This window comes from Ahaetulla prasina, chromosome 2, assembly GCF_028640845.1.
Source record: "Ahaetulla prasina isolate Xishuangbanna chromosome 2, ASM2864084v1, whole genome shotgun sequence".
Lineage (NCBI taxonomy): Eukaryota > Metazoa > Chordata > Lepidosauria > Squamata > Colubridae > Ahaetulla > Ahaetulla prasina.
Genome location: NC_080540.1, coordinates 236,175,392 through 236,189,420, shown reverse-complemented (window position 1 = coordinate 236,189,420; position 14,029 = coordinate 236,175,392). Strand labels below are relative to the sequence as shown.

At 39.6% G+C, this 14,029-nt stretch overlaps 1 protein-coding gene across 2 annotated transcripts in view; it reads left to right on the top strand.

Annotated features, from left to right (window-relative positions):
- Nucleotides 1–6,788: 6,788 nt before the first annotated feature.
- Nucleotides 6,789–14,029, top strand: part of UBQLN1 (ubiquilin 1) — a 29,742-nt gene continuing 22,501 nt past the window's right edge. Inside the window, exon 1 of one of the 2 annotated variants that reach the window (XM_058172775.1) lies at nt 6,789–7,162. In XM_058172775.1, the coding sequence (XP_058028758.1) occupies nt 6,998–7,162 (165 nt within the window). In that variant the 5' untranslated portion in view covers nt 6,789–6,997. The other variant, XM_058172774.1, reaches the window with a different exon arrangement.

Genomic DNA, 14,029 nt, shown 5'->3' with positions numbered 1-14,029 from the left:
TTATCGTGTGTATTTTACTGATGAACAGCTACAAATAATATTTGGGTTGTCTTAGAGGGAAGAAATAAGACAGAAAAGAATGGTAATACTGTGATACAGCTCAAAGCATGGGTTTGTAAAAAGAATTCACTCAGCTGTAAAGGCAAAATGATAAAACATTTTAATACAACACATATATTTTGGGGGTCTAGTATAAACAAGATTCTATATAATATAATTTTACTTTTCTTTTCACCGTCAGCTGTCACTTATGTAATAGTTGAGCTTTTATTGGTACAGACAAAAATCTCTATTAAAATTTCTTCAACATTTTTTAAAAATGCTATTTTAGATAACATACACATTCAACTTTTCTGTTTTTCTAAAATAAGGAAACAAGTTTTCATCCTACATTAGATGTCTATTTCTTACAATGATATCAGGTAATAAAGAGTACATTTTGCTAAGTAGGCTGTCTGCTCTTTAGGCATAGTTCAGGAAAGAATTAGATAGACAATGATAATTCAGTTTTAATTCTCATAATCATACGAAGCAAAGTGGAATTATTTTCTTTTACCACAGAAATGTCAATGGAGATTCTTAGTCATCCAGGTCATCATTGTCTGAATTGTTCTTGGATTATAAGCAAAGCACTTTCAAGGCAAAATACCAAGAAAGTCCATTTGCCTTTTGGAAAAGGTTTACCAGTAGAAAACATACATTTAGTTTTTACAATGTAAAGGTGATTTTGATCTTGGCTATGTTATGCTACCGTTAAAACTGATTCTCAAGTGTATTAAATGTGTACTAGCTAAAATGCATGGTAATAGGTATTTTAATCATGGGTTATTCTGTCCAGTTTTTTGGATTCTAAACTCAACCACATAGGCTGGGTTCATACAATAGCTAAACAAAGTAAGTCTGTATCATGTTGATCTGTCTTAATGTGGTTCCTTGCTTCATAAGAGATGACTTCCCAAGTGCCTCTTAGCGTTGAAGGTGTTCCATCTTCATGCAGTGTTGCAATAGGACTGATCTGTCAATCAGCTTCAACAGATGTAGATTTATGTATGTCCAGAACCCACTTTGACAAGTCAAATGTCATAATTGCTCTATCAATTAGAAGCAACTATCACAGCATTTCATAGAAATGTTGTGACATAAAATTGGCCATTGGTCCAATCTTTTTTCAAATGAAGATTTGAAGCTTTGCACAACTTACTCAGTATGTATAATTGTGGTTTTCTATTTTGCTAATAGCTGAGAAGTAGGTAGTCCATGCCCCTTCATGAATTACTCCCTTGTCGTGGAGAAGGGGCTTGCATAGCTCAATGAATCTATGAACTATGCCGTGCAGGGACACCCAAGACAGACAGGTCATGGCAAAGAGTTCTGACAAAACGTGATCCACTGGAGAAGGAAATGGCAATCCACTCCAGTATCGTCGCCATGAAAACCCCATGGACAGTACAAAAAGGAAAAAAGATATGACGCCGGAAGATGAGCCCCTCAGGTCAGAAGGTTTCCAATATGCTACTGGGGAAGAGCAGAGGACTAGTACTAGTAGCACCAGAAAGAATGAACTGACTGGGCCAAAGCCGAAAGGACGCTCAGCTGTGGATGTATCTGGTGGTGAAAGGAAAGTCCGATGCTGTAAAGATTTTTTTTCCATAGGAACATGGAATGTAACATCCATGAATCAAGCTGGATGTGGTCAAACGAGATGACAAGACTGAACATCGACATCTTAGGAATCAGCGAACTAAAGTGGACAGGAATGGGTGAATTTAATTCAGATGACCATCAGGTATACTACTCTGGGCAAGAATCCCTCAGAAGAAATGGAGTAGCCTTCATAATCAATAAAAGAGTAGAAAAAGCAATACTGGGATACAATCCCCAAAATGACAGAATGATCTCAGTTCGAATCCAAGGCAAACTATTCAATATCACAGCAGTCCAAGTCTATGCCTCAACCACTGGTGCTGAAGAGAATGAAATTGACTGGTTCTATGAAGCCCTACAGCACCTTATAGAATTAACACCAAAAAATGATGTCCTTATCATCATGGGGGATTGGAATGCTAAAGTAGGAAGCCAAAAGATAACCGGAATAACGGGCAAGTTTGGCCTTGGAGTACAAAATGAAGCAGGACACAGGCTGATAGAATTCTGTCAAGATAATACGATGGTCGTAGCAAACACACTTTTCCAACAACCCAAGAGATGACTACATATGGACATCACCAGATGGTCAACACAGAAATCAGATTGACTATGTGCTCTGCAGCCAAAGATGGAGAAGCTCTATACAGTCAGTAAAAACAAGACCAGGAGCTGACTGAGGCTCAGATCATGAGCTTCTCCTTGCAAAATTTAGGCTTAAATTGAAGAAAGTAGGGAAAAGCCCCAGGCCACTCAGGTATGAATTAAATCATATCCCTGATGAATATACAGTAGAGGTGATAAATAGATTTAAGGAATTAGATCTGATAGACAGAGTACCTGTAGAACTATGGACGGAGGTTCGCAACATTGTACAGAGGTAGCAACTAAAACCATCCAAAAGAAAAAGCAAGGCAAGAAAGCAAAATGGCTTGCTGAGGAAGCTTTGCAAATAGCTGAGGAAAGAAGGGAAGCGAAAGGCAAGGGAGAAAGAAAGATACACCCAGCTGAATGCAGAATTCCAGAGAATAGCTAGAAGAGATAAGAATACATTCTTAAATGAACAGTGCAAAGAAATAGAAGAAAACAATAGAATAGGGAGGACCAGAGATCTCTTCAAGAAAATTGGAGATATGAAGGGAACGTTTCAAGCAAAGATGGGCACGATAAAGGACCAAAGTGGCAGGTACCTATCAGAGGCAGAAGAGATTAAGAAGAGGTGGCAAAATTACACAGAAGAACTATACAAGAACGAGCTTAACATCCCTGATAACCACGATGGGGTGGTCACTGACCTTGAGCCAGACATCCTAGAATGTGATGTCAAATGGGCCTTAGGAAATCTGAGCAACAACAAAGCTAGTGGAGGAGACAGTATTCCAGCTGAGCTATTCAAAATCTTAAAAGACGATGCAGTAAAAGTGCTACACTCAATTTGTCAGCAAATTTGGAAACTCAGCAGTGGCCACAGGATTGGAAAAGGTCAGTTTACATTCAAATTCCAAAGAAAGGCAATGCCAAAGAATGTTCAAACTATTGCACCATTGCACTCATTTCCCATGCTAGTAAGGTTATGCTTAAAATCTTACAAGCTAGGCTCCAGCAGTTTGTGGATCAAGAACTACCAGAAGTACAGGCAGGATTTCGAAGAGGCAGAGGAACTAGAGATCAAATTGCCAACATATGCTGGATCATGGAGAAAGCTAGGGAGTTCCAGAAAAACATCTACTTCTGCTTCATTGACTATGCTAAAGCCTTTGATTGTGTGGATCACAACAAATTGTGGCAAGCTCTTAAAGAGATGTGTGTACCAGACCATCTTATTTGTCTCTTGAGAAACCTGTATGTGGGTCAAGAAGCAACAGTGAGAACTGGACACGGAATCACTGATTAGTTCAAAATTGGGAAAGGAGTCCGGCAAGGCTGTATACTATCGCCCTGCCTATTTAACTTATATGCACAGCACATCATGAGAAAGGCGGGGCTGGATGAATCAAAAGTCGGAATTAAGATTGGCGGGAGAAATATCAACAACCTACGATATGCAGATGATACCACTCTAATGGCAGAAAGCGAAGAGGAACTAAAAAGCCTCTTAATGCGGGTGAAGGAGGAAAATGCAAAAGTTGGCTTGAAGCTCAACATTAAGAAAACTAAGATCATGGCATCCAGCCCTCTCAATTCCTGGCAGATAGATGGAGAAGAAATGGAGGTAGTGACAGATTTTATTTTCCTGGGCTTCAAGATCACCGCAGATGGGGACTGCAGCCAAGAAATTAAAAGACGCTTGCTCCTGGGGAGGAAAGCTATGGCAAATCTAGACAGCGTACTAAAAAGCAGAGACATCACCCTGCAAACAAAAGTGCTTATAGTCAAGGCTATGGTTTTCCCAGTTGCAATGTATGGCTGTGAAGGTTGGACCATAAGAAAGGCTGAGCGCCAAAGAATTGAGGCCTTTGAACTCTGGTGCTGGAGAAGACTCCTGCGAGTCCCTTGGACTGCAAGGCGAACAAACAAGTCAGTCCTAGAGGAGATCAACCCTGACTGCTCTTTAGAAGGCCAGATCCTGAAACTGAAATACTTTGGCCACCTAATGAGAAGGAAGGACTCACTGGAGAAGAGCCTAATGCTGGGAAAGATTGAGGGCAAAAAAAGAACGGGACGACAGAGAATGAGGTGGCTGGATGGAGTCACTGAAGCAGTAGGTGTGAGCTTAAATGGACTCGAGGATGGTAGAGGACAGAAAGGCCTGGAGGAACGTTGTCCATGGGGTTGCGACTTCGCAATTAACAACAACCAAGGTAGTCCATGAGATTTCTGTGGTCCCAACTTGCCTTTTTTTAAATACCCTCAGTACTTTCAAGTTGAATTGTCAAAATTCAATAGTACTAGATGTTTTCTGCCACTGTGGGATGTAAACTACAAGCAATATACCTGTTGTGACCTAGTCCCAAGTAGTTATTACCAGACACAATCAGTCCTAAACAAACATTTTATTAGAACAGCTGAGAATTACTTCATTCTCAGCTTAGTCCAAATTAAGTCAAAAACAAAGTCCTTCAGAAAAAGTCCTTCGGCCTTATCACAAACCTTTGTCTTCTTTAGCACTCTGCCAAAGGCTTTTCTTGGCAAGAAACCCACGAAGTTCAGAAACCGGAGACAAGAAACAATTGTAGCAATGTTGCTTTCCTACGAAGAGCCCAAGAGCAGTTGCTGCTCTTAAGCCTTATGGAAGGGGCCAATCATCTCCTGGCCTTACTCCCGAGTCATTCTTTTTGCTTTAGCTGCTCTTGCCTTCTGGCAGCTCGTCGCATGCGTGCACTAGGAACAGGTTCCTGTTCCTCTGCCTCTCTGCTGCCCGCCTCTGGAGGCTCTGGAGTCCACACATCGCTCCCAGATGGCTCTGGCCCCATCCCTGCCTCTGACAGAGCCCTCGTCCAGGCCCTCTCCTGACTCCAGGACTGACCCATTGTCCTCCCCAGCCTCCTTACTGTCCGACTCCGCTGCCAGCTCTGCAGGCTGCTGGCGGACCACAATACCCTTTGAACTGAATCAACACTTCAGGTAGAGTAAAAATGCCAGTCATAATAATAATAATAATCATATTTATTGATATCGCTGTACCAGATGCCAGAGTTGAAGAAAAAGAAGTAGAAAAAATAACGAAATATCGCGACCTGGCCATCAAAACTACGTGATTATGGATGAAACATGACAGTGATACCCATTGTCATTGGGGCACTTTGCACCATGTCCAGGAATTTTACAAAATACATCAAGAAATTACAGCTTCCTGTAATAATACCAGTGGAACTGCAAAAAATTGCTTAAGAAGATTTGTTGATATGTAGGATCCTGGCAGCAACCTGTATCAACCATCAATGCCAGTCAATAATATTTGTGATACATCTTTAAATGTTCAGTTGACCGAGTTTCATGTTTAATGAATAAAAGTATATTATTATATACTTCATTCATTAAACATGAAACTCGGTCAACTGAACATTCAAAAATGCATCACAGATATGATTGACTGGTGCCAATGGTTGATACGGTTTGCTGCCAGGGTCCTAGGTATCAACCAAGTACCTTCTTAAAATGTACGATATTCCAAGTAGTACAGTTTTTTGCATTTCTGCTGGTGTTATTGCAGGAAGCTGCAATTAGTTGAATTATCTTATAAAATTCTTAGTATAAAAAGTATAAAAACCTAGTACCCCGATGACAATGGGTATCACTTACATGTTTCATCCATAGCTGTGTAGTTTTGATGGCTAGGTCGCAATATTTCATGATTTTTTCTAGTTCTTTTTCTTCGACTCTGGCACCTCCTGGTACCGCGATGTCAATAAATTGTACGTTTCACTTTTCGACAACTGTGATATCTGGCGTGTTGTGTTCCAAGTGACGATCCATCTGTATTCGAAAGTCCCACAAGATCTTCACGTTCTCATTTTCTGTAACTTTTTCCACTTTATGTTCCCATGACTTTTTGGATACAGGTAAATCATATTTTTTACATAATTTATTATCATTATTCTCCCCAGACCCTTCTGCATTTTATTTGATCGTAGCTAGATTTGGCTACCGTACAAGTGTGTAGATAAGTAGAATCCCTGTATTTGGAGCGTCAATTTCTTGTTGGTTTTATAATTCATTGTGGATTCCGATTTCAGCAAGTTGTGCCTTCAGACGTCTTCCTGCGCCGATATATATTCAATCAAATAAAAGTTTCAAGGGCGCTCTTAAATAATTATGAATAATGATTTTAGAAACTTTAATACAGTTCTTCCCCCAGAACCACTTGGATTGAGTATTAAAGAAACACTCCCTTAGCTTTTAAAATGCAAAGCTTTCGACGAAGCAAACAGCAGCCTAAAAACTGCGCCACAACCATCCATGAGTCGTCAAAAAATACGTCAGCAAGCGGCGCAAGTACTTCCCGACAACGTCAAAGTAGCTGCTCACCTAACAATGCCAACTTAGGCCTTTCGGTTCAACTGCGTTTGCGCAGTAAAAAATAAATGCCCAATGCGCACGCGCTCTCACCACCTTGGTCTCATTTTACGCATGCGCGTAGCCCTCTATTAGATTTCTCATGCGCCGGCCAAGTCAGTTCCTCTTTTCTAGTAACTTCCCCGATCCATGACGTCATCAGCAGGCGCCGCAATTGAGCCGGGCTGTTTCCGTTGAACTCTCCGAGAGTGGGAGAGCTTTATAGTGGTGGGGTGCGCGCGCGCGCGAGGCGGTGAGGAGAGAGAAGAGGGTCGACCTTACCCAGCATTCGCTGCGCGGCTTGGCTAACGAGCACAGGAGGCCGACCCGCCGTTAGTCCACCCGCCCCGCGCGCGCCATGTCTGAGAGCGGCGAGAACCCTCCTGGGCCCCAGAGCCCCACCGATCCCCCAGTGCCGGCCGCGTCTGCCTCAGCATCTGAGCCGCGGATCATTAAAGTCACCGTGAAAACCCCGAAAGAGAAGGAGGAGTTCGCGGTGCCAGAAACAAGCAGCATCCGGCAGGTGAGGCGGGGAGCCACAGCTATGCAGGGGGAGGGGCGTGGCCGGTACCACCGCTCGGCGCCGAGGGAAGCACCGACCACCCGGCTCCTACCGGTGGCGCCTAGGCCGCCCAAAGGCCGGGAGAGCGCGTGGCGCTTCTGCACAGTCACTGGCCCAGCTGTTGGCGCGGGCCGGGAGCTGTTGCCTCACCGAAGGCCTGGAAAAGGGATTGGACACGGACTAGGCTCCAGAGTGGAAGTTGGAGCGGTTGTTTTCCAGGTGGGTTTGTGGAGAGAAATGTGGCTCAAGCTGGTTTGACTTCCCAGTCAGCGTGACCTGGATAGAGCCCAACGATCTAGATCGCAGCGATTCTTCAGAGGGGGAGGCTGACCGATGGGAACACTTGGAGGTAGTTCTTGGAGGCAGGAGATGCTAACGAGGGACCTCGGCTTTGCCTAGAAAGGAACAAAAAAAAACCCCAAAGGGTTGTGTGTGAAATCTGCACTTCAGTTTTCAGCAAAGTCCTCCCCTGCTAGCAGGCCCTGGGGTTTAGTGTGGGAAGCCAATGGAAGGTATGGAGTCGTTTCAAACACAGGCTGGTTTTCTACTTCTTCACATGAGCCCCGTAACTTCTATCGAAATGGCTGCTGGTGATAGGTTAGGCCTCTGTGGACATATGAATGGGAGAGTGCTTGCAGCTCTAGGAATGAAATGGTGGACTTAAAAGGCCTTTGGTCTGATTCCTATGCTCTACAGTACATAACAAGTAGATGGCTATACAGTCTGTTGGTTTGGAACGTGGGTTTTGTTTTCTTTACATATTTACATGGTGAAGAATTGTAGTAACTGATACGTAGTTTCTAGAACGCTTTCTGGAAGCGATGCGTAATACAGAAGGAACTCACAATACATATTGTAGATACAGAATGATACATGGTGCATTATCTGTACTGGTCTTCTTGGTCTATGGTCTACCACTTGTATACAAGTAGCACTCGACTTACAACATTTCATTTAATGACCGTTCAAAGTTATGACGGCACTGAAAAAAAATCATGACCATTTTTCACACAACTGTTGCAGCATCCCTGTGGTTATGTAATTAAAATTCAGACACTTGTCAACTGACTCATATTTAGGACGATTGCAGTGTCCTGCGGTCACATGATTACCTTTTGTGACCTTCTGATAATCAAGTCAACAGGGAAGCCAGATTCACTTAACAACCATGTTACTAATTTAACAACTGCAGTGATCCACTTAACTATAGCAAGAAACGTCATAAAATGAGGCAAAACTCACATAACAAATGTCTCACTTAGCAACATAAACTTTGGCTTCAATTGTGGTTGTAAGTTGAGGACGACCTGTATTTCAAAACTCATGTATTGCAGATGTTTAAACTTGTAAATATTTGGCATTATGTTCTTAAGCATGCTATTTGCCAACCTGTTAACACAACTTATCTTTATCCTCTGGCCCGGGGGTCTCCAACCTTGGTCTCTTTAAGACTTGTGGACTTCAACTCCCAGAGGCCCTCAGCCAGCAAAGTTGGCTGAGGAACTCTGGGAGTTGAAGTCCACAAGTCTTAAAGGGACCAAGGTTGGAGACCCCTGCTCTGGCCTGTAGAGAAAAACAATACGGTATGTTGGAATTGTAATTTGAATTGGGCCTAATTTCAATTTTGAGATGGAAACTTATGAGCTAAACTAATATAAAAGCAAATTTAGAAATTATTGGCAAAATCTAGAATTTCTGTGAACATAAAATTTAAGAAGTATTCAACAGAATAAAAATTTATCAAACAAAAGAAAGGATTGATGCTAAATAAACTGAATATTCATTGTACCAGTAAATTTGGGGTATTTTTTATTTTATTTTATCACTCTAGTTTTATTATTTCTAGGAATAGATTGGTTAGCATTCTGGAGTCTAACCTTTTGGCTTGCCTGGGCCACATTATATGCCTGGGCCACATTGAGTGAAGAGAAATTGTCTTGGGACACGTGTAAAAATATATAATGTATATAAATCACATAATATTAAAAGTTTACTATCTTGTGGGGCTGCATTACTAGCTGTTCAGGGCCATGGGTTGGAGCTAAAGTTTTGGTTCATACTGCTGTTTGAAAGAGAAGTTAGAGTTTCACTTTTATCTCAACATTAAACTCTTTATAACAGACACAAAATTGCCTTATTATTTGACTTTTAGAGGAATCATGATTTTTAGAGGAAATTTGCAAGCTGCTCACAAATATTAGTTTTTAAAAGTATTTTTATTTTGAAATATTTGAGATGTATGAGTTTGTAAACAGCTTATTTAATTAAAGTGAAACTAAGTTTTGGTTTGAAAACTGAAGACTTTATCCATAAGCATTACATCCAATGTAACCTTTTTGCTATTTTTTTAATGATAAATTTTACAGATGTTAGAAACCAATTTGTATAGATTATTTTTCTCTGGCATTGAAGCTTCCAATTTCATGATTTATTTAAATGACTTGCTTTGTTATATATGTTTTGCTGTATGGCTACAATATACAGTGGCTACAATATACAGTTACTGTCAGATTATATCTGTGGGACTAAAACTCATCTGCAGAATACAGTAAGAAGTTACAGCAAGAAAAGAATCTTTAATAAATTCTCTTGTTATATAAATTTCTCTGGAGAAATGTTTCAAAAGCAGAATTTGTTCTTTTACGTTGTTGTATACTTAGCTGCCAAGACCTTTTAAATTATAACTTCTGCATAATATTTCAATCATCTCATTTACACATGGCTGAAAAATACTTTTAAGAAATTTAAAATATTAAGAAATCATGCTTCAGAAAATTCTCTTTTACCAATATTAAACAGACAGTAGATTATGGCTCTGAATAAAATAGGACTTTCTATAGTATCTTACTGTTTGGTTCAGGGAATAATAAGCTTTTTGATGTAGTCATACCTATTAGAATTCTGAAACATGTTTTTTGTACAATAATGTGCTGATTCTAGTAAGGCTACGGCAAAGATTAAATTTCGTTATTAAACTAAGAAAGATATTTATTGTATCTAATTATGCTTCCACATTTGAGAACTAATGTAACTTTTCAAACCTAATTAGGCAAAGTTGTAAAAAAGAACTAATGTGCCATCTCACTGAATCATCCCATATTAGCAGAATGCTTGGGTTACAAACTGACATACTGAACATCTAAACATTGGATGATAAATTTATTATAAATTTATACATTTGATTTAACCTAAAAAAGCTAAAATATTTTTTCTTTCCTAGTGTCTGAAACTTTCATGTTAGTTTGCATTGAAGATATGGATAGTCAAACCAAAGAGTTGTAATATTTCATGAAATTTCCATATAATTATTGTTTGTGTACAGAGTGCATTTTAAAATTTGAATAATAGAAATGGAAATTTGTGCATCTGAATATTGTTAAGTAAATAGTTATTAGATTAAATACAAAATATTTAATATTCTTTTTCATAAAAAAGAATCAAAATTCTGCTAACCCCATAATAATTTGCAGTGAAGGATTTCATCTCTTGTTCACCAAATAAAGGGAGACACTATCAAAAGGGAAGGTGCTTGCAGCAGGTGGAGGCACATACCTGAACTTTAAGCATGCATGAGTTTATTTTGTGTGTTCAGTACAGGTACAACTTAAATCTTTCTATAGTTAATTTCCTCTTGCCTCAATTTTGCATTGTTTTTCTTTTTTCTCTTCCCATTGTTTTCCCCTCTTTTGTTTTCTTTGTATTCTTTCAATTTCTCCCATATCTGCTGAAGAGGAGGAGGGTTTTTATAAAGGTATACTTTATAAAGTAAAGTATAAAGGTATATGTGTTCAAGAGAATAGTGTTTGTAAAAATTCATTTAGTTTTACAAAATGAGTTTCTTCATTTAGAGTATTAATCAGTTATTAACTCCATGAATAATTTTTTTGACCTGACACTTTTTTTTGGCATATTCCTAGTGTACATATATAAACATTGCATAGATGTGCTCTTTAGAACTCCATCATTTACTGTGAGGAAAAATTCCAAGATTGATTTCAGCTGGAGTTACCAATTAGCTGGTGGCAAACAACTTTGTCAATGTCTTAAATATTGATACAAATTTCTGTATTTTGGATTCAGTCTTTGAACAAGATCTTAAATATTCACTTTTCTATTTTACACTATGTTAACTTGAAGCTTCTCTGCCAAATTTCTTAGGTCACATGCTGTAGATCATTACTGGAATAAGCATGGTTTGGTGTATCGGCACTTGCTTTGATGTTTTCCACATGGTACAGGATTGGTTTATGTGGTTAAAGCTGAGTCATGCTATAGTTCTTTGGTACAAAATCTGTTTGTTCGCTGTGTTCATGGCATTGATTCCCAGCCAATGTGGGTTGTAGGAGTTCACATCCTTTGTCAACTCTTCTAGTTCCTTTTCATGGAATAAATTTTGTAAGTGTTTAATCTTTTTCCTGCTGATTTCCAAACCAACTGCTCTATTTACTAAGCAGAAGCTAAACTCAGTTAGCTACTGCTTGGCCTCTTTGACATTGTGGCTGATGATTACAGTATCATCAGCTAAAACTACAGGTAGGTGAGCTTCTTGCCTTTATCTGCCCAGTTGAGCCATCTGAAAATTCCATCAAGAGCCATTGTGAAAAGCTTCAGAGAGAGATTGTGTCACTTGTTGGATAACTTGATGTAATAGGATGTTGATGGGCAGTAAAAAAAAAAGTGATGTCAGTTGAGCCACCTTTTGTTAGGTGGATGTAGTTCTTATTGATATCTTGATTTCACAAGTGTATTTCTGATTGCATTCATTTATATACTGTCAAATGCTTTTTGACAGTCAGCAATTACAAAGTATAGGGACACAGATTTCTCCTGTTTGTTCCATTAACTGGTTAATTGTGAGGGAGGTCGTTGATGGTTGGGTATCCTTTGTGAAAATTGGTTTCCTTTCATAACTAGGATTAACTTTTTCATATTTTGATCATTATAACTTGAATGAACTTTAAGAGTTTATGAGAAACTATGCTGGATGATAATTAACAAACTTGAAGTCCCTTTTTTAAATATAAGAACTGTCTTTGAAGATTTCCATTGGTCAGAGATGTCACCTGTCTAGGTAGTCATTAAAGAATGTGGTCAGTTGCTTTATTAGCTTTGTAAACTTCAACGGTAAATAATATATGGTTCTCGGGCCTTACCTGATTTTGTCTGTCAAATTGTATGAAAAGCCTCATCTAGCTTGATTTTTTATACTGTTAAATTTTACGTAAATGTTAGTGTTTAGAGATGGCTATTTTTGAGGTAAAGATCATAATATGAAAATGCTTGCATTTTTCAAATATTCATTGATCAGTTGTGCTGGTATCATCCTTCTTGAAGGCCCCTCTTTCTGTTACATTTTCTTCTGGCATTTTAAATGCTGCTTCTCACCTCTTCCTTGTTCTCACAAGTTGTAATTCAATCATTTTCATAGTCTTCTTTTAGCTTCACTTTGCATTTCTGCTTATAGAATTTAATCCTGTTGAGTGTATTTTCTCCTTTGACCTCCTTCCTCTTTTCTAAGAGCTCTCTAGCTCTGTTGCTAATGCAAGAGCTTCTTTCAACTATTGTCTGAATTTTTGCTGCTGCTGTGCAGTTTTTGAGTTTCCTGATGAGATATTCATAATATTGGGATAGCACTAAGGTTATGATTCCCATTTTTTTCAAAATCTTTTTTTAAGTACAGTTGTATGTATTGTCATTACACTATCACTGTTGAGTCAGTGTACTGTTTTAATATTTGTGATAATTTCATATAATTGCCCAATAGCAATAGCACTTAGACTTATAGACAGCTTCACAGTGCTTTACAGCTGTCTCCAAGTTGTTTACAGAGTCAGCATATTGCCCTCAACAATCTGAGTCCTCATTTTACTGACCTCAGAAGGATGAAAGGCTGCGTCAACCTTGAGCCGTTCAGAATTGACCTGCCAGCCAGTAGAAGTAGCCTATAATACTGCATTCTAACCACTGCACCACCATGGCTCTTAATATGTAGTAGATCTGATTTATTTTAAAACATAGCCACCTGTCTTTTGGCCAACTCTGGGCGGCTCCCAGCTTTGGTTTCCTTGTTAGGAAAATGCCAAGTCCACCATTTCCTTGCTGATTTTTCAAATTAGGTATTCATCACCTACATTATTTGTAGCTTAGAGAAGGTTGCTAGTTGTTCATCATTTTCATTTGGTTCATATAAGAATTTGCCTATCAAGTTTTTACTCACGGCTTGAGTTACTCAAGCATTTATATCTCCTATGATTTTCTTTTTATGGACTGGTTGGAGTAACTGCTTTGGAGAAGCACTTGGTTTCATCTTTGTCATTCCTATTGTGGGAAGATTGGTATTGACAAATGAATGGTAGGTGTCGTGCCCCCATTGGAGCCTGAATCTGCAGAGGAGGACAAGCAGGAGCTAGAACCAACAGAGATGGAGGGGGCGGCTTAGTTGGCTTTGGAAGAATATGGGCCAAGACAGCCCAAGGCCTCTCAGGTTTGGAATAGCTTGTTAGGGAGGTAGAGTTTGGTGTGCCGGTACAGACATTTGGAACTTGCAGGACTGCTTGCTTCTTCCTTACTTTGTGGACTCAGTATAGAGGTGGGTTTTAGCAGGTTCTGACCAGTTCTGGAGAACCGGTAGCGGAAATTTTGAGTAGTTCGGAGAACCGGTAAATACCACCTCTGGCTGGCCATCTATTCTCTGCCTCCTGAGTCCCAGCTGATCAGGAAGAAATAAGGATTGTGCAGTAACCTTCCCCTGGATTGGGGAAGGAATGGAGATTTTACAGTATCCTTCCCCTGCCATGCCCACCAAACCACACTCATAGAACCGGTAGT